The sequence below is a fragment of the Dipodomys ordii genome, unplaced genomic scaffold (genome assembly GCF_000151885.1).
Source record: "Dipodomys ordii isolate 6190 unplaced genomic scaffold, Dord_2.0 Scaffold3, whole genome shotgun sequence".
Lineage (NCBI taxonomy): Eukaryota > Metazoa > Chordata > Mammalia > Rodentia > Heteromyidae > Dipodomys > Dipodomys ordii.
Window position 1 is genome coordinate 27,112,062 of NW_012267219.1, and position 27,077 is coordinate 27,139,138.

The 27,077-nt window shown below is 32.9% G+C and overlaps 1 protein-coding gene across 1 annotated transcript in view; it reads right to left on the reverse strand.

Moving 5' to 3' along the window:
* Nucleotides 1–27,077, reverse strand: part of Eea1 (early endosome antigen 1) — a 94,302-nt gene that overhangs the window by 31,891 nt on the left and 35,334 nt on the right. Inside the window, exons 3-13 of the mRNA XM_013021281.1 lie at nt 25,648–25,775; nt 23,995–24,049; nt 23,845–23,910; nt 22,397–22,436; nt 21,397–21,510; nt 20,342–20,463; nt 18,915–19,070; nt 14,048–14,164; nt 10,898–11,236; nt 4,379–4,528; nt 3,397–3,516 (exon numbers count right to left, since the gene is read on the reverse strand). Coding sequence (XP_012876735.1) covers nt 3,397–3,516; nt 4,379–4,528; nt 10,898–11,236; nt 14,048–14,164; nt 18,915–19,070; nt 20,342–20,463; nt 21,397–21,510; nt 22,397–22,436; nt 23,845–23,910; nt 23,995–24,049; nt 25,648–25,775 — 1,407 coding nt within the window. The remainder of the gene's footprint in view (nt 1–3,396; nt 3,517–4,378; nt 4,529–10,897; nt 11,237–14,047; nt 14,165–18,914; nt 19,071–20,341; nt 20,464–21,396; nt 21,511–22,396; nt 22,437–23,844; nt 23,911–23,994; nt 24,050–25,647; nt 25,776–27,077) is intronic.

Below are 27,077 nucleotides of genomic sequence, written 5' to 3' on the forward strand. Positions count from 1 at the left end.
CGGGAGAATGTCAGCGGAGGACTAAGGTAGCAAGATGAGCAAATACCAAGTCCTTAGCTCAAAGCCCAGTACCAAAAAAAGCACACACCTCCATAAAATTTTGCCACTTCAAATTTCTTGATTCCAACTTCCATTATACTGAGAATCATTTCAATCCTTTCATCTGAATGAAATCCTCATCCTCAATCATTCTCCTTGGTAACTACTTTAATATTAAAATATTTTCTCCAAGTTCTCAATCTCTGCTTACCTAACACTCAGCTATTACTATCACTAGCTCTATGCTGAAGCATAAGATTGTCAGGAATATATATCTTCACTTTCTGTTCTCCTATCAATAGAACTACATATGGATGTATGTGTATATGTGTGTCTCCATATTTACTTCCCATTCTCAAGTTTCAGTGGGTAAATTCAAATGTATTCCCCCACTGTATGAGTCACATCATAGCTTCTTTTTATTATTATCTGAGTCCAATATCTTTAATAATTCCCTTTCTACCATAGTCTTTGTCCTGGACTAGAAACATACTCTGTTTTTCTCAAAAATATTACCTAGATAAAGTTCACTTTCATTTCTACCCCATCATTATAAAATTCAAATTTAAATTTCAAAAGTAATTTATACTTATTTTCCCAACTCTCTCATCTGTCACTCCTCATCAATCAAACATCAGATTTTCATTTCTATCACTTTATCGAAACTGTACTGAACAAGGTTACCCACCTGTTTTTAAATCTTTACTCTTTCACTGATCATATTGGGCATTCCATCTTATACTCATACTGAGTTAAAAATTTCTCTCACATATTAAACTCCAACATAACCTAACATTTTTTTTTTTTTTTTTGTCGGTAGTGGGGCTTGAACTCTGGGCCTGGGCACTGTCCCTCAGCTCTTCAGCTCAAGGCGAGCGCTCTAGCACTTGAGCTACAGCGCCACTTCCGGTTTTCTAGTTAACCTAACATTTTAAAGCAGACTAGTTTCTCTTTCCTCAAACTTGAGGCTTCTAGCTGGCACATAACACTATTACTATCTTTGTACCCCAGAACTATCCCCCAGTAACTCAGATTATCACTTCTAAAGTTTCCTGTGACTCCTCTTTTCAAGACTCTGTTTGGGTTTGGTAACTTTCATCTGTGTTTCCATAATAATTTTATCTACATGTCAAAATTCAGAACTATTCTCACTTAATTTTTAGGACTTTCGTATTTCCAGAATAAGAGGTTATGCTTGGCCTCTATTTTCATCTTTTTCTTATTAGTCCTCAGAAAGTAAGAATTTAAAATTATTGGTAAGTGTGGAATAAGAAACTAAACATGCTCAACTGAGCCCCATTTTCTCCTTTCATGTAAGAATTTTAAAGACTGTATTTCCATCTTTGAATACAATTAAATGAATAAACCTTAATTTAAGTATACAGTATTAAAAAGTCCATTTGGATGCTGATTTATGTCAAATTCTCCATGTTAGCTTTACTACCCTACTTATAGTAAAATCCCATAAAAATCCAACATCAAACTTCTCAAACATAATCAGACTTCTCTCTTTCAGTTCTCTCTTGAAATCTTTTAATAAAGCTTTCATCACACTTCTCTACTCAAATTCTTCTTATGAAGGTCCTCAAAGACTAATGGCCAATACAATGAAATTGTCAGTTTTTACCTTGCTTGACCTCTATCCTTCTGATTCATCAGGCCCAAAGCCCTTGTTATCTTGTTTTCTTGCTCAATACTCTGTATCAGTCTATAGGAAATTAAGTTCATCTTCAAAATCTGTCTGAAATCAGACCAATTCTCACTACCTAAACTGTTTCCACTTGGGTCTAAATCACAAAATTCTTTGTCTAAATTATCATAGTTTCTCTCGGCTAATCTGTCTGTTTCTACTTCTATACCCCTAGAATCTACTCTCAATACTAAGTTCTATTATAGAAAGTACAAATAATTCAGAGTAATCCTGCGACATGGTAAATCATATCATGTCATGCCTTTCCTCAGAACCTGCCAGTGATTTCTCTCATCTTACTCAAAGATTAATAAATATCAATTTCTTAAAATTGTCTATGAATTACCTTCCATGTTTTGATTCTCTGTGACCTCTATGCCCCCTTTTAAATCATCATTCACACCACCTCAGCCACTGACTTCCTATCATTGCTGAGACTTGATCCTGCCATAGGCCCTTCTAATGTTCTTCTAATGATTGTCTCTCTGATATCCATGACTCACACTCACCCTGTTTCAGGTCTTTTATCTTAGAGAAGTCTTTCCTAGTCATCTACCTAACATAACAATCCCACTTTTATCTACTACATCCTTGCTGCTATGTCTAAGTGTCATCCTCCTTTCTTTTCTTTCCTTTTATTTTCATCTCTACAGCATTATCACCATTTAACATACTATATATTTTACTTATTTACCTTGGTTATTGTTTGCCTCCCTTACTAAGCTTCATGAGAGCAGACATTTTTGTCTGTTTTGTTCGCTGCCATAGTCACAAAATCAGTTCCTTGGCTGAGAGTAGACATAAATACTTGTTGACTGACTGAATAAAAGAACAGACAAATGAATCCAATATTTTCATCTCTATTTGTCTGATTTCTGTGCCATACTCCAAATTCAAAATGCAAAAATTACTTCCTGCCCCCTCAGACTCCACAATTATTCCCAATACATACCATTAGATTCCTAAATGGCAGGCACTGTGCCACTTTATTCTCAGTGCTGATCACAGTGTCTGACATACAGTGCTCAATAGTATTTGATTAATTAATGGAATAACAAAAGAAAAATAAATGACTACTAAAATCAAACTCACTTTAAGCACTTTAGAATACTTCCCTTACTAAAAAATAAACTTATCTAAACCTTTTAAGCTTTGCAGGAGAAACTGTATAAACTTAACTCAATTAATTTTCTATACCTATAAGTACAATGTTCAGATTAATATTAATAAGTAAAAGGCATCACCAATAAATAATAAGTTCCATTGTGGAAAATATGAAATGTTCTTTATTTACTGAGCTAAAAAAACAAGAAATTTTATTTGAATGTTTTTATGTTTAATGAGGTATATTTCAATAAACAAAAAATATCAATAATTTCAATAGAATGTATTAAGCTGGGTACATTTAACATAAATTTAGAAAATTAACATAAAACAATATAATAAAATTCAATAAATAAAATATCTTATATAAATATATAATAAGTTTTTATAATAAATAAGAAATGTTAACTTTCACCATGGACAAAAAATAATTTCTTGACTGTACAGACACTGAAAATAATCAAAACTTCTATAATCAAGTATTTTTCATTGTCTAGTTCCATCACAATAAAACAATTTGGTTTAATTTTTGTTAACAGATTAATTATTAACACAGTGTTTACCTGAGCTTCTCGAAGTTTTGCTGTTGTGCTTTGCTGAAGGGCTTGTTGTTCTTGATGATGTTGCTTTGTTTTCTCTAATTGATGTTGTAATTCTGTGGAGTTTGTTACTTTTTCCTTCAACTTAAAAAAAAATGTAGACTGTCAGTTAACAACTTAGTGTATAATGCTCTCATCCATTAACATCTGATATTTATTACTGGAATTCTCAAACCTGAACCAAAATATTAATTCAAATAATATAGTAAAGCAATTTGAAAAGCAATATCTCATTATTTATAATTTTTAATTTCATGATGAAGAACATATTCTCTAGAAATAGATTTATCCTACAAAAGTAAAACTTCCTTCAAGCTATTTAGTTCATTCGTTTTTTGTATACCAATATCATCAAGGAATAATGTATACTTTATTTGTAACAATAAACTAAAACATAGTACAAGTATTTTTTACTTTTTTCTATAATAGTCATAGTTATCACTTATTAGAAATAAAATTAATCATATATCACATCTAAAATATTAGCTCTAAATTAAAGGAAATCTATTCCTAACAATACAGATCTTAATCTTGAGTATTTGTTCAAATAAAATATATCATTTGAAGATAATGTTTATTCTAACCACATAAGGGTGTCATTGTGAAAACTTAATTAGGATAGAATTCAGTCACATACTTAAAAATGTAGTTAATAGGCATGATAGAACATACTTATAATCTTAGTTTTGAGAGCCTGAGGCAGGAGGATATTAAGTTCAAGACTAACCTGAGCTATGTTACATAGCAAGACCTTGTCTCAAACAAACAAGCAAAAATGTGGTCAATAAGTAGGATGGTTTTATTGGGGAGAAATAAAACGTGATTTAAAGTGAAAAAAGTCCAATAAAGTTCTTGATAAAGGATTAATGAACCATTCCCATATTTAAGATGCCTCAAGTTTACTAATGAACTTTCTAGCATTTACACACTAAAAATGTCAGCTTACCTGCTCTTCTAAGCGAGAAAGTTTGAGTTGTAAATCAGCTACTTGTTGTTCTTTATCCATTAACTTTTCACTTGAAAGCTGTCTCTGCTCTTTCAGTCTACCATGGACTTCCCCTAGTTGGCGTTCAGTCTCCAAAAGTTTGTTATGTAACTTTAAAAAGGAAATTAAAATAGTATAAATATGTATATGAGTGTAAACACTACTTTCCAAATCATATCTTATTTTTTACCAGTATACTACCTTATACTCAAGAAACCTAAGAAATACATAATAATTTAAATTGCAACTAAATTTTAATCACATACTTATAATAAATAATGTAAGATTATGAGCAAGCATTATAGATTTTTGTCTTTTTGCTCTTTTAAAAAATACTGGGAACCAGGTGTTCTCGTTTGGATTTAAGTATTGTTATCATTTGAGAAATTTAAAATAATAAAATGAAACAAATTTATGATACTCAGGTCACACAAAGACCTACTTCACAAGTGTTTTAAAGAAATCCAGAATGATTACTGTTCGATTTATATCATATTAACAACAACCACACTTGTGCTGGGAAGGTGGCTCAGTGGTATGCATGAGGCCCCAGGTACGATTCCTCAGCACCACATAAGCAGAAAAAAAGCTGGAAGTGGTGCTGTGGCTCAAGTGGTAGAGTGCTAGTCTTGAGCTGAAGAGCAGAGGGACAGTGCCCAGGCCCAGAGTTCAGACCCCACAATTGACCCCCCCCCAAAAAAAAGAAGAACCACACTTGACCTTTCAGTTTGGGGTTTTAAATGAAGCTCAAGGCATTCCTAAATCCTTAAATTGGTACATAATTTGTAAATAAAATAAACAATTTTATTAATTTAAAAACTAGATAATTCTCAGAAGTGGCGCTGTAGCTTAAGTGGTAGAGCATTAGCCTTGAGCTGAAAAGCTGAGGGACAGCACTTAGGCCAGAGTTCAAACCCCACGACCAACAACAACAACAAAAAAAACTAGATGATTCTCACTTATTACATTTAAAAATGTTACCCAGGGGCTGTACAGTATATACTTCAGAACTTACATATAAAGCTCTGGGTTTATTTCTCAGCATGGGGGTGAAGAGAGGTATTAAAACTAAAGAAGAAATTTGCCCTGAAGACAGGAACTATCATTTTCTCAATTGTTTTCTCTAATACTACCAGAAATAATAGTTATCCTTTTCTTAGAAGAACTAGGGAGAAAGAAGCTTTTATTTTTTCTTCTTTAATTAAAAAAGAATAAAGCTTGTGCTAATTCAGGAAAAATTATTGAACAAATGATGGGAGTATAGAACAAAGAAGAGGATGGAGAAGAGGATGCACTGGACAGACTTGCAAAGTAACAAAACCCTGTATTGCTTTTAGCAGAACTATTCAAGTTAAATCTGAAAATATTAAGAATTATTAGTCTTCTATCATATTTTCTATACTCTATAAACTCTATCCATAAATGTTTACATTTGTTTTGTGTACAAATGTTTATACTCACATATTTCTTCATGAAAATTCATACTTGCAATGAAAAAATAATTTTCTGTAAGAAAACTGAAATACTCATTCTTTCTGATGCAATGAAATTATATGTAGCTATCAGAATGTAAGAATAATATATATACATATATATATATATTTCTAAAGTAAAACACATCTTATGTCTAATTAAAACACTAATTATTTACAGAAAACATGTTTCTTTTGCCCTTGTTTTTCACAGCACCCTGACAGATCTTTTTATTCTCTTCCTTATTGTTTTGGTTGAGAGACATAAACTAAGATAACCAGCAAAGGGAAAATGCTTTATTGTAGTAACTACTACTGGCCTTACTAGAAGACTCAATCCTGATATATGAAAACAAAGAAGCCTGTACAACAAGTTCATATTTGAAGCATCTTCATATCTGATGTCTTACACAGAGGCATCGTACATGCCTAGTGCCTGAATGTGTTGCGTTAGTATCTCCTGATGTCACTGTCTATACATACAGAAATAAGACTTCTCCCCTAGTAATTTAAGCTTAATATATATGCACTGAAGCCCAAGAATCTATGTTTTCAGAACAAGAACCAGTCAACATCTAGTTTCAGGAAAGCTCACAAATTAGTTGCCAAAACAGTAGCAATTTAAAAAGCCTCAATTTTCAATCTTGGCTGAACAGTACAATATAGAGGAAACTTTTAAATATACTGATACCCAGGGTTATGCCAGAAATTAATATTTAAGAGGTCCAAGAATGAGGCCCTGAACAAGGGTCATTATTAAAATCACCCCTGTGCTTTTTATGTAAGATCACATTTCATTACCACTGAATTAAAGACAACTTTTGTTCCATAATGAGGACTGACGGGTGAGATTTGTATTATAAATACAGCTTTCTAATTTATTGCTCTACAACTCTGGATAAGTCCTAAATCTTTAACAAAGCAATGAATTTCACAGCTGTCAGTAGATGGAAGTAGACCAAAGTCACCTTAACAATTATGCCTGTATCATTTGAGAACAAAGGTGTTAATCCCAATATGAAAATAATACACATTGGATGGTCTATAATGTCATACTGTGAAACATATTTTGACTAAACAGTTTTAAATATTTATATAGGGTTGTATTAACTATACCCCTGGCAATGTTTAGGTTTCAAACAATCTTCTACATATCTCACAAATAACTAATCTTTAGAACAACCTTGTGAAGAAAGTTTCATTATTCTTCTCATTTTACAGATGAATAAACTAAGGCACAGACTAAGTAGTTTGCTCATGATCACACAACTTGCAGCCTATTGAACTAGAACTCAGGCTGTTGGTACTCCAGTCCATGCTTATCAACCACTATGCTATTTGAGATGGCATGTTTTATATGTGTGTGTGTGTGTGTGTGTGTATATATATATATACACACACACATACATAATATTGTATATATAATATGTATATTATATTATATGATATATATATATATATATATATATATATATTTGGGGGGTCGGTTGTGGGGCTTGAACTCTGGACTTGGGCACTGTCCCTCAGCTCTGCAGCTCAAGGTGAGTGCTCTACTTGAGCCACAGTGCCACTTCCAGTTTTCTGAGTGGTTTATTAGAGATAAGAGTCTCGTGGAGTTTCTTGCCCAGGCTGTCTTTGAATTGTGATCCTCAGCTCTCAGCCTCCTAAAGTAGCTAGGATTACAGGTGTGAGCCACCGGCACCTAGCTCTAGATAATTTTTAATTAAACAATCCAATTTAATAAATTAATAAAATTATTTTATAAAAATTATAATAATAAAATAATTGAATTAAATAATACTTCAGTGAATATGGTTGTGCTGGTAACTTTAGTGTGGCCGTGTTTGTGGTCTATTGGGAAAACGCCCAGGAGTGGAATTTCTGGGTCATAGGGAAGCTTTATTTTTAGTCTTTTGAGGAGCTTCTATACTGCTTTCCAGAGTGGTTGAACAAGTTTATCATGTTCTCAAATGAGATATACCAGCAGTGTAATGGCGTTTTGGCCACATTCCCTCCAGCATCTGTTAATGTTGGTTTTCTTGATAATGGCCATTCAAACTGGGGTGAGGTGGAATCTCAATGTGATCTTCATTTGTAGTTATTTCTAATATGGCCAGAGATGTTGAATATTTCTTCATGCATCTATTGGCCATTCTTACTTTTTCTCCTAAGAAATCTCTCTTTAAGTCTTTAGCCCATTTATTAATTGGTTTGTTGCTTCTTTAAGGATTTATTTTGGGGGGGAGGTTAATTTTTTTATCTCTAAGTATATTTTAGATAGGAAACTCTTGTCTGAATGCATAACTAGTAAAAAATTTTTCTCCAATTTTGTGGACTATTTATCTTGCTAAGTCCTTTGCCATGCAGAAACTCTTCAGCTTGATGCAATCCCACTTATCCAGTCTTTCTTTGATTTGCTGCGATTCTGGATCTTTACTTAGGAAGTTTTAACCAGTGTCAAGAAGCTCTAGTGTTTTCCCCATCCCTTACTGTAATATGTTTATGATAGCTGGCTTAACAGTGAGGTCTTTAATCCATTTAGAATTGATTCTGGTGCAGGATCATATATAAGGATCTAGCTTCCATTTTCTACATGTGAATAGCCAATTCTGCCAGCACCATCTGTTGAAGCACTGTTTGTCTTTCTTCCATTCTGTGTTTCTAGCTCCCTTACCAAATATTAGGTGGCCATATGTCTGTGGGTTCATTTCTGGGTCTTGTCTTCTGTTCCATTGGTACTCAGGCTTATTCTTTTGCTATCAAGCTGTTTTTATTACTATGGCTTTGCAACAAATCTTGAAGTTTGGTATTAATATTCCTCTAACACTGTTCTTAACCCAGATGCCTCTCTGTGGACAAACTGACCAAGAAAATGTGGTATATATATCTATAGAATGGGATTCTATGCTTCCATCAGAAACAATCAGTTTGCACCATTCATAAGGAAATGGAAAGACTTGGAAAAAATTATATTAAGCAAAGCAAGCCAGACCCAAAGAAACATAGATTGTATGGTTTCCCTCATTTGTTGTAACTAAAATGTGCCTATATACAAGTAAATACACTAGATGGCAAAAGACAAAAATATACTTAGACATGATAAATTATACAGGACTCATGACATTCACAGTGAGACTAGAGGAGGATGTTCTCAGGAGAGGATCACAAAGGCTCAACAACTACGTGCATATGATCATAAAAAAAGATGTTTATCAAAATGAACTCCAAGAAATGGAAATGACATTTATTGTTATTTTGCTTTTTGGTTCGGGTTTTTGTTTCTCCTATGTTGTTGTTTTGTTTTCTGTACTTTTTGTCTTATATATAATTTCATTTGTTTGGGGGAGGCCAAGGAGGAGCACAGAAATGGTGGGACAAAGGGTTACGAATGCAGCAGATACTCACTAGACACTACGTTGAAAATGAACTATACAACCTGTGGAGGATTCAGGAGGAAAAAACTGGAAGAAAATGAGGGAAAAGGTGACAATGATCAAACAGAAATGTACTCATTATCTGTATATAAACTTTACAATAACAATTAAAAAAAAGAATTAAATAGCTGTGGTTGTTATCTCCTAACTATGCAAGAGGCTGAAGATTATACTTTGAAGCCAGCCTGGGCAGACAAACCTGAGAGACTCTTATTTCCAATTAACTAGCAAGATGCTGAAATTGGAGGTATAGCTCAAATTTTAAGAAAATGGAAAGACCTGAGTCCTTGAGCTTGAGCCACTAACCAGCAAAAAATAAATAAATAAAAAATAAATTGATGACATCCAATCTTTTAGTAATAAATCCTTATTTCTCTGTGGTTATTTTAGATGTGCTCATGAACACAAACATATATACTAAGTCCTGACAATTGTCAGCTACGTTATTTTACCAGCACTGTAGAAGGTGCTAATAATACAGTGGAGAGTAAAACAAATCATACCTACTGTCTTTAAAGACAGTAAAAAGGAAAGGGGAAAGTTTTCTTATTGAAATCTTTGCGTCAAGAGGCTTTCAGAGTATAAAATGAAATAAATTTCTCAAATTGTAAAGTTCACAGTCCTATGAGGGTGATGGATGAATGCAATATGCAAATTTTAAAAAACTATTAACAGTGTAAAGTACCTTTAAAATACCTAATATTTATGCTACTAGATTTATAATAATTATATTTTAAAACAAAAAAGAGAAAAGAATCCTTACCTGTAAGAATACTCACCTTCTTATTAACTAAAACTTAGCAGGTATCTATCATATGCCAGATAACATTATAAGCAATTTATCTGTATTAAATCATAAATGCTTCACAATAATGCTATAGACTACCTTTCTTCTTTAAAAAAACAACTTAAAAAAAATGAAGATCTGGCGGGCTGAGAAGGTGGCTCAGTGGTAGAGTGCTTGCCTCGTATGTATGAGGTCCTGGGTTCAATTCCTCAGCACCACATAAGCAGAAAAAACCAGAAGTGGTGCTGTGGCTCAAGTGGTAGAGCACTAGCCTTGAGCTAAAGAGCTGAGGGACAGTGTCCAGGCTCAGAGTTCAGGCCCCACGACTGACCAAAAAAAAAAAATCTGACAATTGAGGGTATAAAATTATGTTATTATCAAGTATCAATTAAGTACACCAAGAGGAAACCATAAATAAAACTAATACCTTTAATGGGAGTGAGTTTGCCAGGCTCCTGCCTGTAATCCTAGCTACTCAGAGGCTGAGATTTGAGGATTGTGGATAATAGCCAGCTCAGTCAGGGAAGTCTGTGAGACTCCTATCTCCCAATTAACCACCAAAATATAGGAAGTGGAGCTGTGGCTCAAAGCAGTAGAGTATTAACCTTAAGCAAAAGAGCTCAGGGACACAGCCCAGGCCTTGAGTTAAAGCCCAACAACTGACAAAGAAAGAGTGAGTTTGATCAGGGTACGTAGTATGTATACATGGAAATGCCACAATGAAATTTTTCTGTATATCTAATATATGTTATTAAAATATGTTCTAAAAAATCCCAAGATCCCTTACTTGATTAATTTCACTTTGGAGTTGTAACCCATGCTGTTCCTTTTCTTCTCTTTGTTGTTGTAGTTGTTTGAATTCTGCTTTAAGATGCTGGTACTTGGTCTCTACTTCAGATAATTCTTCTTTGAGCTTTTGTGTAGCCTCTCCTTTCTCACTTAGTTCTGCCTGTATCCTCTGCAATGAAGTTTCAGATGCAGATAACCTTGACTGAAGCTGCTGACAATCTAAGTCCTTTTGATGAAGGATTACTTGTAAATTCTTTTTACTCATAGATTCTTCATTATGCTTCTCCTCTAACTGGGTATAATCCAGTTCTTTCTTTAGCAGCTTTTCTGTTAAGTTCTGAAAAAAATCAATTTAAAAATTTATTATTTTCCTGCTATTTTTAATTTATCCATTTTTTTCTTTTTTTTTAAATTGTGAAAATGCTGTACAGAGGGGTTACAATTACATGGCAAGGTAATGAGTACATTTCTTATCAAGCATTGTTGCTTCCTCCTTTGTTTCCCCTTACCATCCTTTCCCATCTCCCCCACCCTCCTCTTCCGCTCCCCTCCCGCGCCAAAGTTGTAAAGTTCACTTTCGAGATGTACAAAATGTTATATAGATAATTTATCCAATTTTTAAAACAATTTTGGGGCCATACTATCTGCTATTAAATGTTTGTCAATATTACAAAGTAAAACAAACCATTCTAGTCAAGAATTATATTCTAACGTGATTTTATTATTGGTCCACATGAGTAAACTTACATAGGAAGTGCAAAGAAAATGTGACATAAACTGAAAATACTAAAATCTACTGAATTCTTTTGGATATGCAATATATGGAAATAAATAAGCTTATTTCCATGAATGTTTATTTCCATATGAGTTAAAAATTAGAAACAGATACATACATCATGCCAATTCTGGTTTGGACTTTGTAATTTCAGTTGATTAGAGCCACAACATCACAATTATCATCACTGTGCTAGTGTGTCTATTCACACTGACTAAACATTTTTCTTTTTTTGATAAAGACTAAAACTAGACCAAAATTATTGAGTATATAAGAATATACTAATATGACCTAAAAATAACACTTTCCTGCCTCGTATTTTATTTTGCTCAACAGTATCATGTGTGAAATATAACTAAAACCCTCAAAAATCTAGATCAGTTAACTTAAATGTCAAGCCTAGACTCCCAGTTCAAATAACATTAAAGATTTCAAATTAACAAGTTAATGCATAAAATATGGATCCAAATTTTAACTCCTGTAAGAAAAAGAGCTAGGATAAGAGAGTACTATAAGGAGGAATAGAAATATGGTGGAGGAAGTTAGTGCATTGTGTTTATAGATGGAAATATCCCAGTGAAACCCCCTCACACTAAAAGTGTATGTTAATTCAAAAATAATATTAAAAAGAGGGTACATTTATTATATGCAGTGGTCTGAAATGGGATAATAAAGAAATAAGGACAATTTTTTTAAAAAACCTCTGTACCTTAAACAAACTGTAATCTAAATGAAACAAGCATATCCAAAAGTATTTTTTTTAAAGTTAAAACACAATGCACAATCAAGAATGAACTAAAAGCCAGGCAATGGAAAAAATAAAAAAATTATTCACATTTGTGGAGGAAAAAAAACCTGTCAATTTGAGGAATAAAATTTTTAGTACTTATATCATTGCTAAAATTCAAATGAACTTAGAATGAAAGTTAGAATCATGGAAAACTTGTATCCACTATCATGAGCTTGACAGTCTCCTCATATTTAAAGCCTATTCTGAGACTATGATACTAAAGGATGTCATTGTTTTCGTATTACACAATGAGATGTGTCAACATTACAAGCTGCAACAGCTCAGTGAGCCAATATTTTCCACATAATAGATGACGCTACAAAATCATGCAAAAGAAAAGATAAACTAAAAATGCAAAGCAGACCAATGAATTTTAATGTCAATTGACATGGTTTTATATTCTACATTGTTACTACATTTTGAGAAAGCACCTCTTACTAAGTTTTAATATAGTGTCAAATAAAAATAGATACAACTACCTGAAAAAGCTATTGGATATTTCTCTTTTTTCTACCTATCTCTGTTAGATTGAGTTTTCTTCATTTACTTCACATTTATGTCACAATTCATCCGTCTTCTATTAAGCCAGGTATTTAAAAAACTTGAGAAAATGTCACTAGTCTAACTGAATTTTTTTAAGAAACACTAGGTTAAGATTTAAGTAGTTAACATTTATAAATAAAGTAAGGGGCTGGGAAGGTGACTCAGTGGTAGAGTGCTTGCCTCGCATGTATGAGGCTCGAGGTTCGATTCCTTAGCACCACATAAGCAGAAAATAAGCTGGAAGTGGCACTGTGACTCAAGTGGAAAAGCACTAGCCTTGAGCTGAGGGACAGCACCCAGGCCCAGAGTTCTGGCAACCATGACCAACCAAAAAAAAAAAATTAATTAATTCTTTTAAAATTTATAATATAGGAAGTATCTATACATGTACTCTCTCCTCCACACCATCCAAGAAATGTTTTAGAATCTTTAATATATTTGAGAGTACAAAGAGAACTACTAGTCAAAGACACAAGCAACAAATGTCCCTCAACCTTTGCAGCACTCTTTACAACATCTACTGCCTCACATAATGTCTGAGGATCAATAGATTAAATGGGTGGATCCATAGTCTCTCATAAAGTGGGAACAGAGCTACGTTTCTCAAGACCATGGTAGAATGAAGAATGAGCTTCAAAGCTCACTCACATGCTTGTGGAAGAAGGCTTAATACTTATAGACAATTATGTTTATCAATTTTCCCTACCATCATTTTTTTCTTTTTTTACTTTCCCATGTGATAGTCCACCAAAATATTAGGTTGAAGTAATTAAAGCAAAGCCAATATATTCATCATATCTTTGAAGAGTTTTTTTAATAGCTCTGTACTTTCTCACCACCAAGAAAATACAGGAATAGGGGAAAAGAATTAGTATTAATCCCTGCTCCAAAACTATGAGCATTAATATACACGCATACAACATAAATAAATATACATACATAAGGACATTATCTTGAACTAGGATACAAATAAAACATAAAAATTAAAATTTAAGATAGATAAAAATGAATTGATCACTATGTAGGTTTAAAGTTCTCACCTGATTTTTTTGTGTTAATTCATTAATTGAACTTTTAAGTTTTTGTAGTTCTTGTACATATACAGCAACTTCTTGAGGGCCTTTGGCAAGTTCACTCTTTAGCTGGCTTATTGTAGCCTACAAAATAAAATAATAACAAGAGTAAACTAAGTGAAAAAGTACATGAAAGGAAACAAAAGGCCTTAAGATTATATATATATATATATATATATTGATGTGATTAAACTGAAATAATACGTAGAACTTCCAAATTCTTTCTTTACTTGAACACTCTCTTCTGCCTCACCCTTTTAGGAAATGTTTAAAATTAATTTAAAATTTACCCAAGATGCACAACTTCATTTATTCACTGATACATGAAATGAAATATTTTAATCTATCCAGAGACCAGCTGGGAACTTTATTGGTTTTAAAATGGTATACTTCAATTCTCTGATACTACATTTTTAATTTCTCTGAATTTCCATAGCAAAAGCTTTTCCTTTTAAGGTATATATATTCAAACATCTTTGATCTTTGCAAATCACCTTTCTAATTATTTGTCCTAAGAAGTTTCTAACTAAAATTACATGTGGTTTCATTAAGCTAGATCACTCAATGGTCAGGTATAAAAGTTGGAAAACAAAACAACAACAACAACAACAAAAACAACCTTGCTTTAGTGTCTCCAAATTAACCTGCAAGAGTCCAGAAATGTACATGTGGCTCAAATGACAGAGTGCCAACTTTAAGACAAAAAGCCAAGCAAGAATGTGAAGCCTTGAATTCAAGCCCCAGTACTGGCATAAAAAAAATGCTTTAATGTACTTTAACATTTTTAAATCCACAAAAATTAATGTTTATTATTAAAATAACTGCTTATTTTTCAAAAAATGAGAAAATCAAATAAGCAAAGATATTAGCAATGTGAACTTTCAATTCTTGAAAGTTCAAACATTTAAAAGGCTACTGTTTTTTAAGAATGGTTTCCTGCAAATCACATGAACAAAGAAATCTGTATTTCTAATATTGTTTGCTGGTTTTGCTTTTTATATTGTTAAAGTTAGTTTTTCCATTGCCTGTATCTTTTTTACTGAATAAATTTTGTATTACTGGTAAGAAATAATTTTAGAACATTCTTAACATATTAATAGTTACACATGCATATGTTACAAATGAGTGCTTTAATTTTAAAGAAGAAATGAATAGGCTACTAATTCATTGTAATAGTGATACAAACTAAACAACTAAAGAACTAGAAATTTAGGTATCGTATTTACCTTTTGTACACTAAATTTTAATATTTTTTTAAAATCTAAAATTTTTACAAAGATAATTTGGTCAAGATGAAAATCTCTTCCAAAAATGAAAAGCATGGGAGGAGTACATACTAAAAGGTAGACTTTAACCATAAGGAAGGGGAGGAAGAAGATGAATTACAATTGTTTCAATCTTTTATAAAATATTAAAGACCAGTTTCAAAGGAATAAAATATGTTCCCTCTTCATATGTCACAATAATTGAAACTCTAGGATCTCTGCTTTTGTTCCATTGCATCTCCTTGCAGTTTAACAGACAAGCTCATCTATGCCTTTGATTTCAACATCTGCTGTACTTCTTCCCAGAGATCTTCACACTCAGTGCTTCACCATGATTCTACCTAACTTTATTATCACTTAGATCCTCCTTGAGATGATTCCTCACCATTCTAAACTAAAATTTCCCCAAATGTTCCATCATGGCACAAGCAATGTGCAATCTTCATAACATCTTTGTTCTTTCTGTCACATTACAGTTTGGATATGAAAGATCCCCCCGCCAAAAGACTCAAGAGCTAGAGGGACTAGACTCAGGTGATGGACTCACATGATGGATCCAATCGTTGATAGTTGAATGGATTGTGAGGACCTAAACCTAATCAATGAATTGTTCTACTGATGGAATCTATTTGCTGACCTTACTGGGAGGTGATGGAAACTTTCAGGGGTAGATTCAGTGGAAGGAAGGAGGTCACTGGGAGCATATCTTTGGTGGATCTATTCTGTCCCCAAACCCCTTCCTCTCTGCTACTTGTCTGTTATGAAGAAAATAGCCTCTGCTACACACTCCCACTGTCATAATATTCTGTCTCACATCAAGGTCAAAGCAAGTGATTCAACCAATCTTCAAGTGAAACCTCTGAAAAAGTGAGACAAACAAATCTTTCTTCATTTTAAATTGTTTCTCTCAAGTGTCTTTCACAGCAGTGAAAACACACACACTAGATGTCCCAAATAGTTTAATTACGTACTGTTTGAGTTCAAGATCAGGCACTCATATTCAGTGTTATATTTCTCACACCTAAAGTAGTTCCTGCCACTTAATACGCACTCCAAAAAGATTACAATTCTACTCACCTGATAGCTATTATCACAGAAACAGCATATTAGATCCTATACAAGTTTGCATTTCCTTGATACTATATGTTACTGAATTCAATATGATTTTTTGTTTTCTTTTGCCAGTGGTGGAGCCTGAACCCTGGGCCTGGGCGCTGTCCCTCAGCTCTTCAGCTCAAGGCTAGCATTCTACCACTTGAGCCACAGCACCACTTCCAGCTTTTTCTGCTAATGTGGTGTTGAGAAATCAAACCCAGGGCCTCATGCATGCAAGGCAAGCAGTCTACCACTGAGCCACCTTCCCAGTCACTCAATATGAATTGTTTTAAGGAACAATACTTTGATCAAAAATCCTGTTGGTACTTTAAATACATTAGAAGTATTGCTTTAATATTCTATTAGCATTGAAAAAATCATTTTTATATGTTAGAAAATTTGCTTGATAGCAAATCAAAAAAATAAGTATGTGTCTTTGAAGTTCTGAGATTGACTTAAAACATAAAATTGTCTTAAGACATGAAAAGGTGAAATGTAAGGCATATTATTAATATTAAAAAGCTTTTAAAAACACATTACCTCAAATTTAAGCATCTCCATTAGAAAGCAGAAAAATAATAAAATGATGGATGAAAGATGGAAGACAACACTGACAAAAACACACATAGAGCACATAATATAAATGACCAAATATGCCTATGAATATGGTTTCAAATTACTATATATAAATATATAATACATATACATATTAATTTTTAAATGCCCTAAAAACTTTGCATGGCTTTTAACATACATATTCTATACTGATATAAACCTTTTTGCACTTAAAACCAGGATGCAGCCAGGCACCAGGAGCTCACACCTGTAATCCTAGCTACTCAGGAGGCTGAGATCTGAGAATCATGGTTCAAAGCCAGCCCAGGCAGGAAAGTCTATGAGACTCTCATCTCAATTAACCACCAGAAAGCCAGAAGTGGCACTGTGGCTCAAGTGGTAGAGTGGGAGCCTTGAGCTGAAGAGCACAGGGACAGTGCCCAGGCCCAGAGTTCAAGGCCCACGACCAACCAAAAAAAAACACAGGCTGCAAATGAATGTACTGGAATACAAATAAAATTTCTTAAATAATTTCCATTGAAGATCACACCCACTGTTAAACTTTAGTATTTTAAACTGTATATATTTTATGAAATAACATGTAACCTTTAAATATTCCATTTCCAATCAATTCACAAGGTAAATACTTTCAATAAAAACAATGAACACTAAGACGTATAATAACATAAATCATTCTCTATGTCTTCAGTTCCAACTAGAAATGCCAAGGGATAAATTCTTGGATCTTAAGTATCTTTAATGGCTTTTTTAATTTTTAATTTTTATTGTATAGAGAGGAGTTACAGTACATGGGTCAGGTAATGAATGCATTTCTTTTTGCACAACGTCATCCCTTCGCTCATTCTCTCTGTTTTTCCCTCCTTAATGGTTTTTAATGGGCTTTACTGTTGGCTTAAATATTTAAGTTCATATAGTTCAGTCCCATAGCAAGAATAAGTAGGACTAAATATTAATGAATTCATAAAATGCACACAACAGACTCAGAAAAAAATAAAAGCTAAAAACTAATTAAGTTATAAACAAATAAATGAGATCAAGGAATCAAACTAATTTTTTCATACAGAAATGGTGAAAGATACAATTCAAAAGCATTTCAAGTTATTGTTAAAAAAAATTGGGGGAGGGGGGGCCTGAACACAAGATGTTGTCTCTGAGCTTCTTTTGCTAAAGGTGAATGTTGTACCACTTGAGCCACAGTGCCACTTCATGCTTTTTTTTAGTAGTTTCTTGGAGATAAGAGTCTCACAGATTTCCTGTCCAGGCTAGCTTTGAACCACGATCCTCAGCTCTCAGCCTCCTGAGTAGCTAGAATTACAGGCATGAGCCACTGGTTCTCGACTTAATATATTAAATAATTTGGGAAAATACAAAGTTAATAATTTTTTTAAATAGCAGAAATTCATTTATAAGGCAATTATCAGACCATCTGAAATGGCTCAAGTGATATACTGCCAGCCATGAACAAACAAGTAGACCAAAAGCTTACAGCCTGAGTTCAAGCCTCCAAATGAACAAAACAAACAGTATTTATAATATAGGTATAATTGTAGAGTATGAATTAAGTATCATTCTTCCTTTATTCCTACAAAATTAAGATAATCTCAATTACAATTTATTAACTAGCCTTGAATAAATTTAACTTTAAATACAATCTTTTCTTGTGTCATTTATTTACCAAATTAATAATCTATTATAAAAACATTCCACTCCAAGTGTCAATCTTTATAAAATAAAATTAAGACATACTATCAAACCACAATGACTGCAGATATACTACCATTCAGATCAAATGAAATGATGGCATTTTGAAAGGCCACTCAGCAAAATTTCAAATGCAGGCTTTACTCAATAATAAACTCTATACTCTCAATTACATTTAAATATGCTGACTTCATTACCTCTGTGTTAGCATATTCTTCTTGTAACTTTTTACATTCATCTTTGAGTTTTTCAGATTCTCTCTCACGCTCCAATGTCATGTTATCCATTAGAGTTTGAACTTGGACCAGTTCTTTCTTTAGCACAGCAACATCTTCTATACCAGGCCTCTGAAGCTATGAAAACAGATTTTATTTAAAATTTACAGCAAAAAATTACAACTATTTGCCAATCTTTAGAACAGTTTCACTAAAAGGAAATCAGAATGAAAGAAATCCTTACTATTAACTTTTTACTCCAAATATTGAGCACCAATTCCTCCCTAATGAGGCAACCTATTCTTCCCATGTTACCTTGTATTTAATAGTATTACAACTTCGAGGTTTAATGTCACAACTGCACATTATCTTTACTTATCTTTACTGTTTTATTTGCTATCTTTTCCTTCACAAATAGTATACATTAGTAATAACAATGACTTGATAAATGTTGTAGTCTTCCCATTTCTATCCTAGGAAACTAGAAATGAAAATTAAAGAATGTAGGTCAATGGTAGAGCTTATGCCTAGCATGCATAAGGTTCTGGATTTTATCGCCAGCATTATAAGCAACAACAACAAAAAAAATATTTTAAGAAGGAAAAGATGTGAGCATCATTAAGGTTTATAATTGGGGCTGGGAAGGTGGCTCAGTGGTAGAGCGCTTGCCTTGCATGCATGAGGCCCTGGGTTTGATTCCCCAGCACCACATAAGCAAAAAGAAAACAAGCCGGGAGTGGCGCTGTGGCTCAAGTGGTAGAGTGCTAGCCTTGAGCTGAAGAGATGAGGGACAGCGCCCAGGCCCAGAGTTCAGGCCCCATGACGGACCAAAAAAAGGTTTATAATTAATTAATTGATTCATATATTTATAAAGGAAAAAAAGAAGTCAAGGATTAACTCAAGGCTGTGAAGCCTGGGAGAATGTAAATTATGGTAGCAATGAGAGAAAGGCAGTCATGGAAGAAATATGATGGCTTGGATTTTATACTAAGTTAATTTTAAATTAAATTTAAATGAAAGCTAGAAATCAAACTGAAGGTATCCTAAAAGTAGGTGTGTTTTTATAGAACTAAAGTGTGAGGAAAAATAAGATATGGAAAACACTAAAAAGACATATTTAAATAACAAAAATGTTAAGGTAATAAGTCATGCATAATAATATACCATTTTTGTTTTCAGTATATATCACAGATGGCAAGATATAGGTCATTTTTTTACTTCCCGCCGTTTATTCTAACTAATTATAAAATATTTCCTCAGCATATGAAAGAGTATATTCTACAATATATATGATGCTCAAAGTATATTCCTCAGCACCATAAAAGCAATTGAAAAAAAAAAAGAATCTTCAGAGTTTTCATTTCTTTTTACTCTAGAAAGGTACAATTCCAATAAAGTTTCTAAATTACCAGCTCAGTTTTCAGATCTTGAATGACAGTGGCCTGTTTGTTTAATTCTTCTGTCAAATGTATCACTTTTTGTTCAGCAGCTTCTCGAAGACTCCTTTCCTCATCATATTTTGACTTTAAATCTAATCATATATAATAATATAAATATTAGCTTTATGACATTAACTCTAAAAGACAGTTTTTAAAATTCTTATATAGTACTCTATATATCTATATGCCACTCTAATTCTAATTCACATTCTTTTTTTTTTTCCTTTGGTCGGTCATAGGGCTTGAATTCTGGGCCTGGGTGCTGTCCCTCAGTTCTTCAGCTCAAGACAAGCTTTCTACTACGTCAGCCACAGTGCCACTTCTGGTTTTCTGTTACTTAACTGGAGATACGAGTCTCACAGACTTTCTTGCCTGGGCTGGCTTTGAACAGCAATCCTCAGATCTCAGCCTCCTGAGTAGTTAGGATTACAGGTGTGAGCCACCAGCTCCCAGCTAATTCACATTCTTTATGTAATTATAAATATGCACAATAAAATTACATTTCTGGTTATATTAAATGATCAGTGAAAAAAAGCAGTGAAATATTTTTGTCTACATAAATTCCCCCCAACACTAAGCCAATGAGCATTTTAATACATACTTAACCACATTCAATGTTTTATATTCATAAACAGCAATGTGTTTGTACAACTACTTAAAAGGTAATTTAAAAAACTTTGTAATGGTAACAAGCAAAAATAAAAAACTCTCCAGTTACGTGTACCTGCTGGCAAAACCAAGCATTAAATGCCTATTACATTATGTAATTAACTTATTTAAAATATTATCTTTTATTCATTTAGAATACCACAAGAGAAAATCTATCTTCTGTAAATTTCAATAAAAATCTACAGGAAAAAAAATGTCCTTTGAAGAAGCAATTGTACTATCATTAAATTCCACTGAATAATCACCATTATAGCAATCACCCTATTACATTGAAACACTATGGCTTTTTCTAGAATATGTAGTAAGAAAAGATAGTAAGACTGAATACTTAGCTAAAATATTCTAATTAAATTTACCTGCAATTTCAGTAGCAAGTTGGGCTGCTTTCTGTTCAAATAAATCTTTCATTTGTTTAATATTAAAATTTTCTGTTTGAGCTTCTTCTAATTGTTGTTCCAAAGACTGCAGTTCTGCAAAAATGTATAGCAGTTATTTAAATGCAATGCTAGTTGCATATATGAAACTGTTATTAACTATATCGTAATTATTGTAGGAGTAATGACAATCAACATGTCTATTATCTAATTAGAGGTAGAAATTCTGCTCTTCTTGTAAGTTAAAAAAAAAAGATGAAATTAGAAATGGTTAAGATCAAGTACTTGAAAAACTTCGAGTACACAATCAAATGTATAAAATTGTTTCATTCTTTTTTGTGTTTTTTGATCCATTGTGGGGCTTGAATTCAGGGTCTGGGTGCTGCCCTGAGCTCTTTTCTGTTCAAGGATAGCTCTCTACCACTTTGAGTCACAACTGCACTTCCATTTTGAGTGGTTGATTGGCGATAACTCTCACAGGGACTTTTCTGCCAAGGCTGGCTTCAAACTGCAATCCTCAGATCTCAGCATACTGAATACCTAGGTTTACAGGCATAAGCCATGGTACCCTACTATTGCTTCATTCTTAAAAGAGCTTTTCAAAATACAACATCTAATATCACAATCTAATTTTAAGAATTTGTTGAACATTCCTCTAAAGACACAACAATGTTAGTTTCATCAATTTACTTCAAGGGACAAAAACTGTATCATTCTTTAATACAGACTTAAATTTGCATTAAACAATAATATTGTGGTAATACTTTAGAAGTTTATAACTTCAGGATATAATGAACTAAAACATCAAGATTTCAGTCAACTGTCCAAGTATGAAGTACACGGGTAACTTTCTACATCTAGAATTATCTTGAGTGTTTTCCAGCCTTAAAGTACAACTACTAATAAAATTCCTCTAGTAGGCATTAAACAAACAAAAAACAGAATGAGAAAATAAAAGCAAAATGAAAAGTTTTAAGTTTACCTGATGATGAATCAGCCACCAGTCCATCAGGCTTTGGCTCCTTGGTGGGAAAAAAAGACAAATGCATTAGAAAAAGAGAAGGCAGCACTGTATAATTTTCAGTCTTAAAATTATGTCCGATAGCCAGGTCGTCCAGGTTAAATAGCAAGATTTTGTCTAAAATTAAAGTTTAGGAGTTCTCATTATTCCATATCCTTAAGGTGTAATTAGACAGACTAACAGTGATTTAACAACCACTTTACCAGTTCAAAGATAGAATTATATAAATATATATATATATATGATATCAGAGCTTATACAATCCCATCTGTGAGGTACTAACCTCAACTACTATATTTAAACCTAAGAGTCTCACAGCTTTAAGTCCAGCACTCAGCTTGAGTAAAAGCTTAAATCTAGCACCCAAGCAGGCAAGAACTCTCTCAACTACCTTTCCAAAACCCATACATAGCTCAGGCTCACTTGGCCTTTAACTCTGAAGTATCATCTGTACCTTCATTTAGCAGCAAGTGATCTCTCCCTACTAGGTTGGATATCACTCCCAAGAGACTACTCAAAAGAAATATCTCAAAATTTAATTAACTTTACCTTCCACAGAGATGTGCTTCTAACATGATTCAGCAATTAAGAACTTAATAATTTATGGAACCCACGATATAATTAATGTACGTCATCTATTGGGTATATTTTCTGTGAGATTTGTTAACATTATTATACCCTTGTTTAAGCATTGTAGATCTAAGAAATTTCTTTGTATAGTAATAAACCATATGATTATAAAATCATACCTTGCTAGTCTCCTTATTGTTACCGTATAAAACATCATATGAAAGTAATAAGCTAGAATGTCATTAAACTATCACCACTAAAATAATTAATTTTTTTTTAAATCATGGAAAAATGAACTATATAACTTCCAGGTGGTGACAGCAGTGAAAACTAGGAGAGAGCAAGAGAAAGGGAGACTTTTTTTTTCGTTTTTCTTTGGTGTTTTTTTTGTTTTTTTGTTTTTGGTGTTAATCCTGGGGCTTAAACTCTGTGGGAGCTTTTCTCATACATTTCTTTCCATTCATAAGAATTACAAAGAATATGTTATAGGCTATTAAACACAGAAAATCAAATTCTAAAATTATAGTGTTACTACAAAAAGGTTTTATGCTTAATTTTCATCAATGAAAATAAACAAGTAGGAGGAGGCAACAATGCTTGATAAGAAATGTACTCATTATCTTGCCCATGTAATTGTAACCACTCTGAATGATATTTTCACAATTTAAAAAAAAAAGAAAAAAAAACACATTTCAAGTATTCAAGAAAGGTTACTAGGGGGCAGGAAGTATAATAGATAGGGGTGAAATTGATTGGAATACAAGGTAAACATGTATGGTAATGTAACAAAGAAATCTCCTCATATATATCTAACATAAGCCAATAAAAAAAGCAATTACTTGCTGCTGCAGTCCTTGATATTTTTCTAATTCTTTCTTTAATTCTTCTGAGTACCATTTTTCTTCCTAATTAAAGAGATTTTTGATTAGTAAATTTTAAAATATTTTTAATCTGAAACACAGAAAATAAACAAGTATTTTAATTCTCACCTTAAGTGAAGCCTGTAAGTCCTGTACCTCTTGTCTGAGTAGTGTTATATCATCTCTAAACATGTATGGGTAGAAGGAAGAAAATAATAGTTAATCTTCTTTAAGTTACAAACTTATCTCTTAAAAAATAACTACTAGATACTAATACTGTAGTTTTCCAAATTATTTTTTTAAAAACTACTAAAGATTGTACAAGGGCTAGGAAGGTGGCTCAGTGGTAGAGCGCGAGCCTTGCATGCTCAAGGCCCTGGGTTCGATTCCTCAGCACCACATAAGCAAAAAGAAAAAAAGCCGGAAGTGGCGCTGTGGCTCAAGTGGTAGAGCGCTAGCCTTGAGCTGAAGAGCTGAGGGACAGCGCCCAGGCCCAGAGTTCAGGCCCTACAACCGGACAAAAAAAAAAAAAGATTGTACAACACCATATATATATAAGCTCTTAGAAAAATAATTTCATAGTTCATGTTTTATAAAACAAACCAAAAAATTTGCTCAAAGAAATAATTACACACCTTCAAGTGACTAGAGCAGAAGCAAAATATCTTTTATTAGTTTACCATCAATACATTCATGGCTTCCTATGCAGTTAGCATGAAATCTAAATTTATTAATAAGGACTACAAGATGTAGATGATCTAGAATTATCCCCTTTATTCATTTAAATTGTTTCTTGAGTATGACATTCTCTTTTCTGTCTCAGAAGCTTCTCACTACCTTCATCTAAGACACAAACTGACAAAGAATTGTAAGTACATTTTGTTAGCCCCAAATGCAGGACAGAGTCCATGCGAATCTCTCATTTAAGATTATTATTATGGATGTCAAGAATGTATCTTCCTCTATTGAACAGTAAACAGCAAATAATGGCATCCTCATTGCTCCATCTCACTACCAATGGCAGCCATGATAGAAAATACAAAAACAGGAGTTGAGTAGGAAAATTCCAATGAATTGAATCTAGTCTTAAAGGGAATAGAAGAGGGGCTGGGGGTTTAGTCCAGCAGAAGGGCGCCTACCCGGCGCACGCAAGGCCCTGGGTTCGGTCCTCAGCCCTGGGGGAAAAAAAAAGGGAATAGAAGAAAATGGCCAGTTCGAACAATTAAGAAAGGCAAGCCTACTCTAGCAGAGGTAAAATGTATTAGCAAGATTTTGAAAAATCATGGGATAGACTGGCAGGAGAGCAATATTCTAGGCTGGTGACAGGAGTAGACCGGATATATGACAGTATGACAGTTTCATCTGTAAAATAGAGCTAGTATTAAAAAAGAAGAAATGAGTCCTTACTCAACAGTCATGAATTATCTATGCCAAACTCTCAAGTTGTGCATTCTAACAAAAGAAGTAAGCATGTAAGTAAGTAAATGTTATACATAACTCTCAGTTCTATAATAGAAATAAAAATAGGAATAAAGATAATAGTCACAACCAACAGGACTCAAGAAAGGATTTTTTGTTTTTATAAGATATCATTATGAAGTTCAAGCTGTTCTTAAATTCATAATCCTCCTACTTCAGCCTGGGATAACAGAACTATGTCAACATACCTGGCTGAAAAGAGTTATTTTCAAAACTAATTATGAATTATGACATATATGACATTCACATTCCATAGCAAAATTATCATATCAAAATTATCATATCAAAATTATCATACTGTACCTCTTCAAAGCCAGATTAGCCTCCCCTCCATGACTTGAATCATTATCAGTATCATGAACTGCCTGGTAGTGTTTGAAAAGCTCATCAGCAGATCCAAGAGATTTCATACACTGGGGACATATAAAGCCCTATTAAAAAAGGGGGGGCAGAGAAAAACTTTCAAAATAGTATTTATATAACACAACAATTTATATATAAAAATATAGTCAAAACTCATACTGTAATTTCCTGTTTAAAGTCCAAGTTCTGGTATCATTTTAAATTCTATGATAGTTCTGTGGAAGATATAATTTGTAAAATACAATCTCAGCCTTCAATAAACTGAGAAGACAGACTATACACATATGAAAAAGTATCTTTTTATGAAACTGAATTAATGATTAACTGGGTGCATTAAAATTACAGTATACATATATATACACACCTACAAAAATGTATTAACAAGTCAAAGACTAAAATGGATTTCTCTCTAATTGTTAGTTCTCTAGAAAAGTATTTATATGATTTCTATAACATTCACTTGTCAGTAGTATTTATAATATTAGATATTAGCATAATCAATCAAATACACAATAGTAATATCTTTCAACTTTAAACTTCTCTAAATCATTTGCACTCAAAAATTCTAATGGATAATAATGAAATCAGCCATTCTATCCATGCATGGTGGGTGGAATGACTACTATAATAGCAGCACAAGAGTGGCTGAAGGAGGTGATCACAAATTAAAGTCAAAAACAAAACAAAAATAGTTCAGGGGTCAAGCCTGCAATCCCATCTACTCAGGAGGCAGAGATGGAGGATGCAAAAGGAAGCAAGAACCTATCAATTTAAAAAAAAAAATAGAACAAGCTCTATGTATAAAATGAACTATGTACTTGAAGGTGGGAATGTTGCGAAAAACTGGAAGAAAACTGGAACAGGAGTGACACTGTCCGAAAAGAAATGTACTGAAGGGATGGGGTAACAATGTTTAAAAACAAATGTAATCATTACCTTATGTATGTAACTGTAACACCCTCCCCCACTCATCACCTTCTCAACAAAGATTTTAAAAAAGTACTCATTACCTGATTTTTATAAATGTAACCACTATGTACATCACCTTTATAATAACAAAGATAAAAAGCAAGCTTTCTAGAACACAAACTCATAAGAATATCCCTATACAATGTATTCGATTATCATATGTTAAAGAATACTGAAGGTCATTCATTAATTCAGTGATAAAATGGGGCTTTATAAAAAAAACCCATTCTTTACTAAAAATCCAATTCCATTCATTTGAAGTAAAAAAAAATTTTCATCAAATACATAAAATGTTTCTCTATTATGGATGCAAACATAAAATGGAATACTTTACAAATGCTGAAGTTATATCACTTTACATTTCAAATGTTATGGCAAAATGTTTCAAATGTTATGACAAA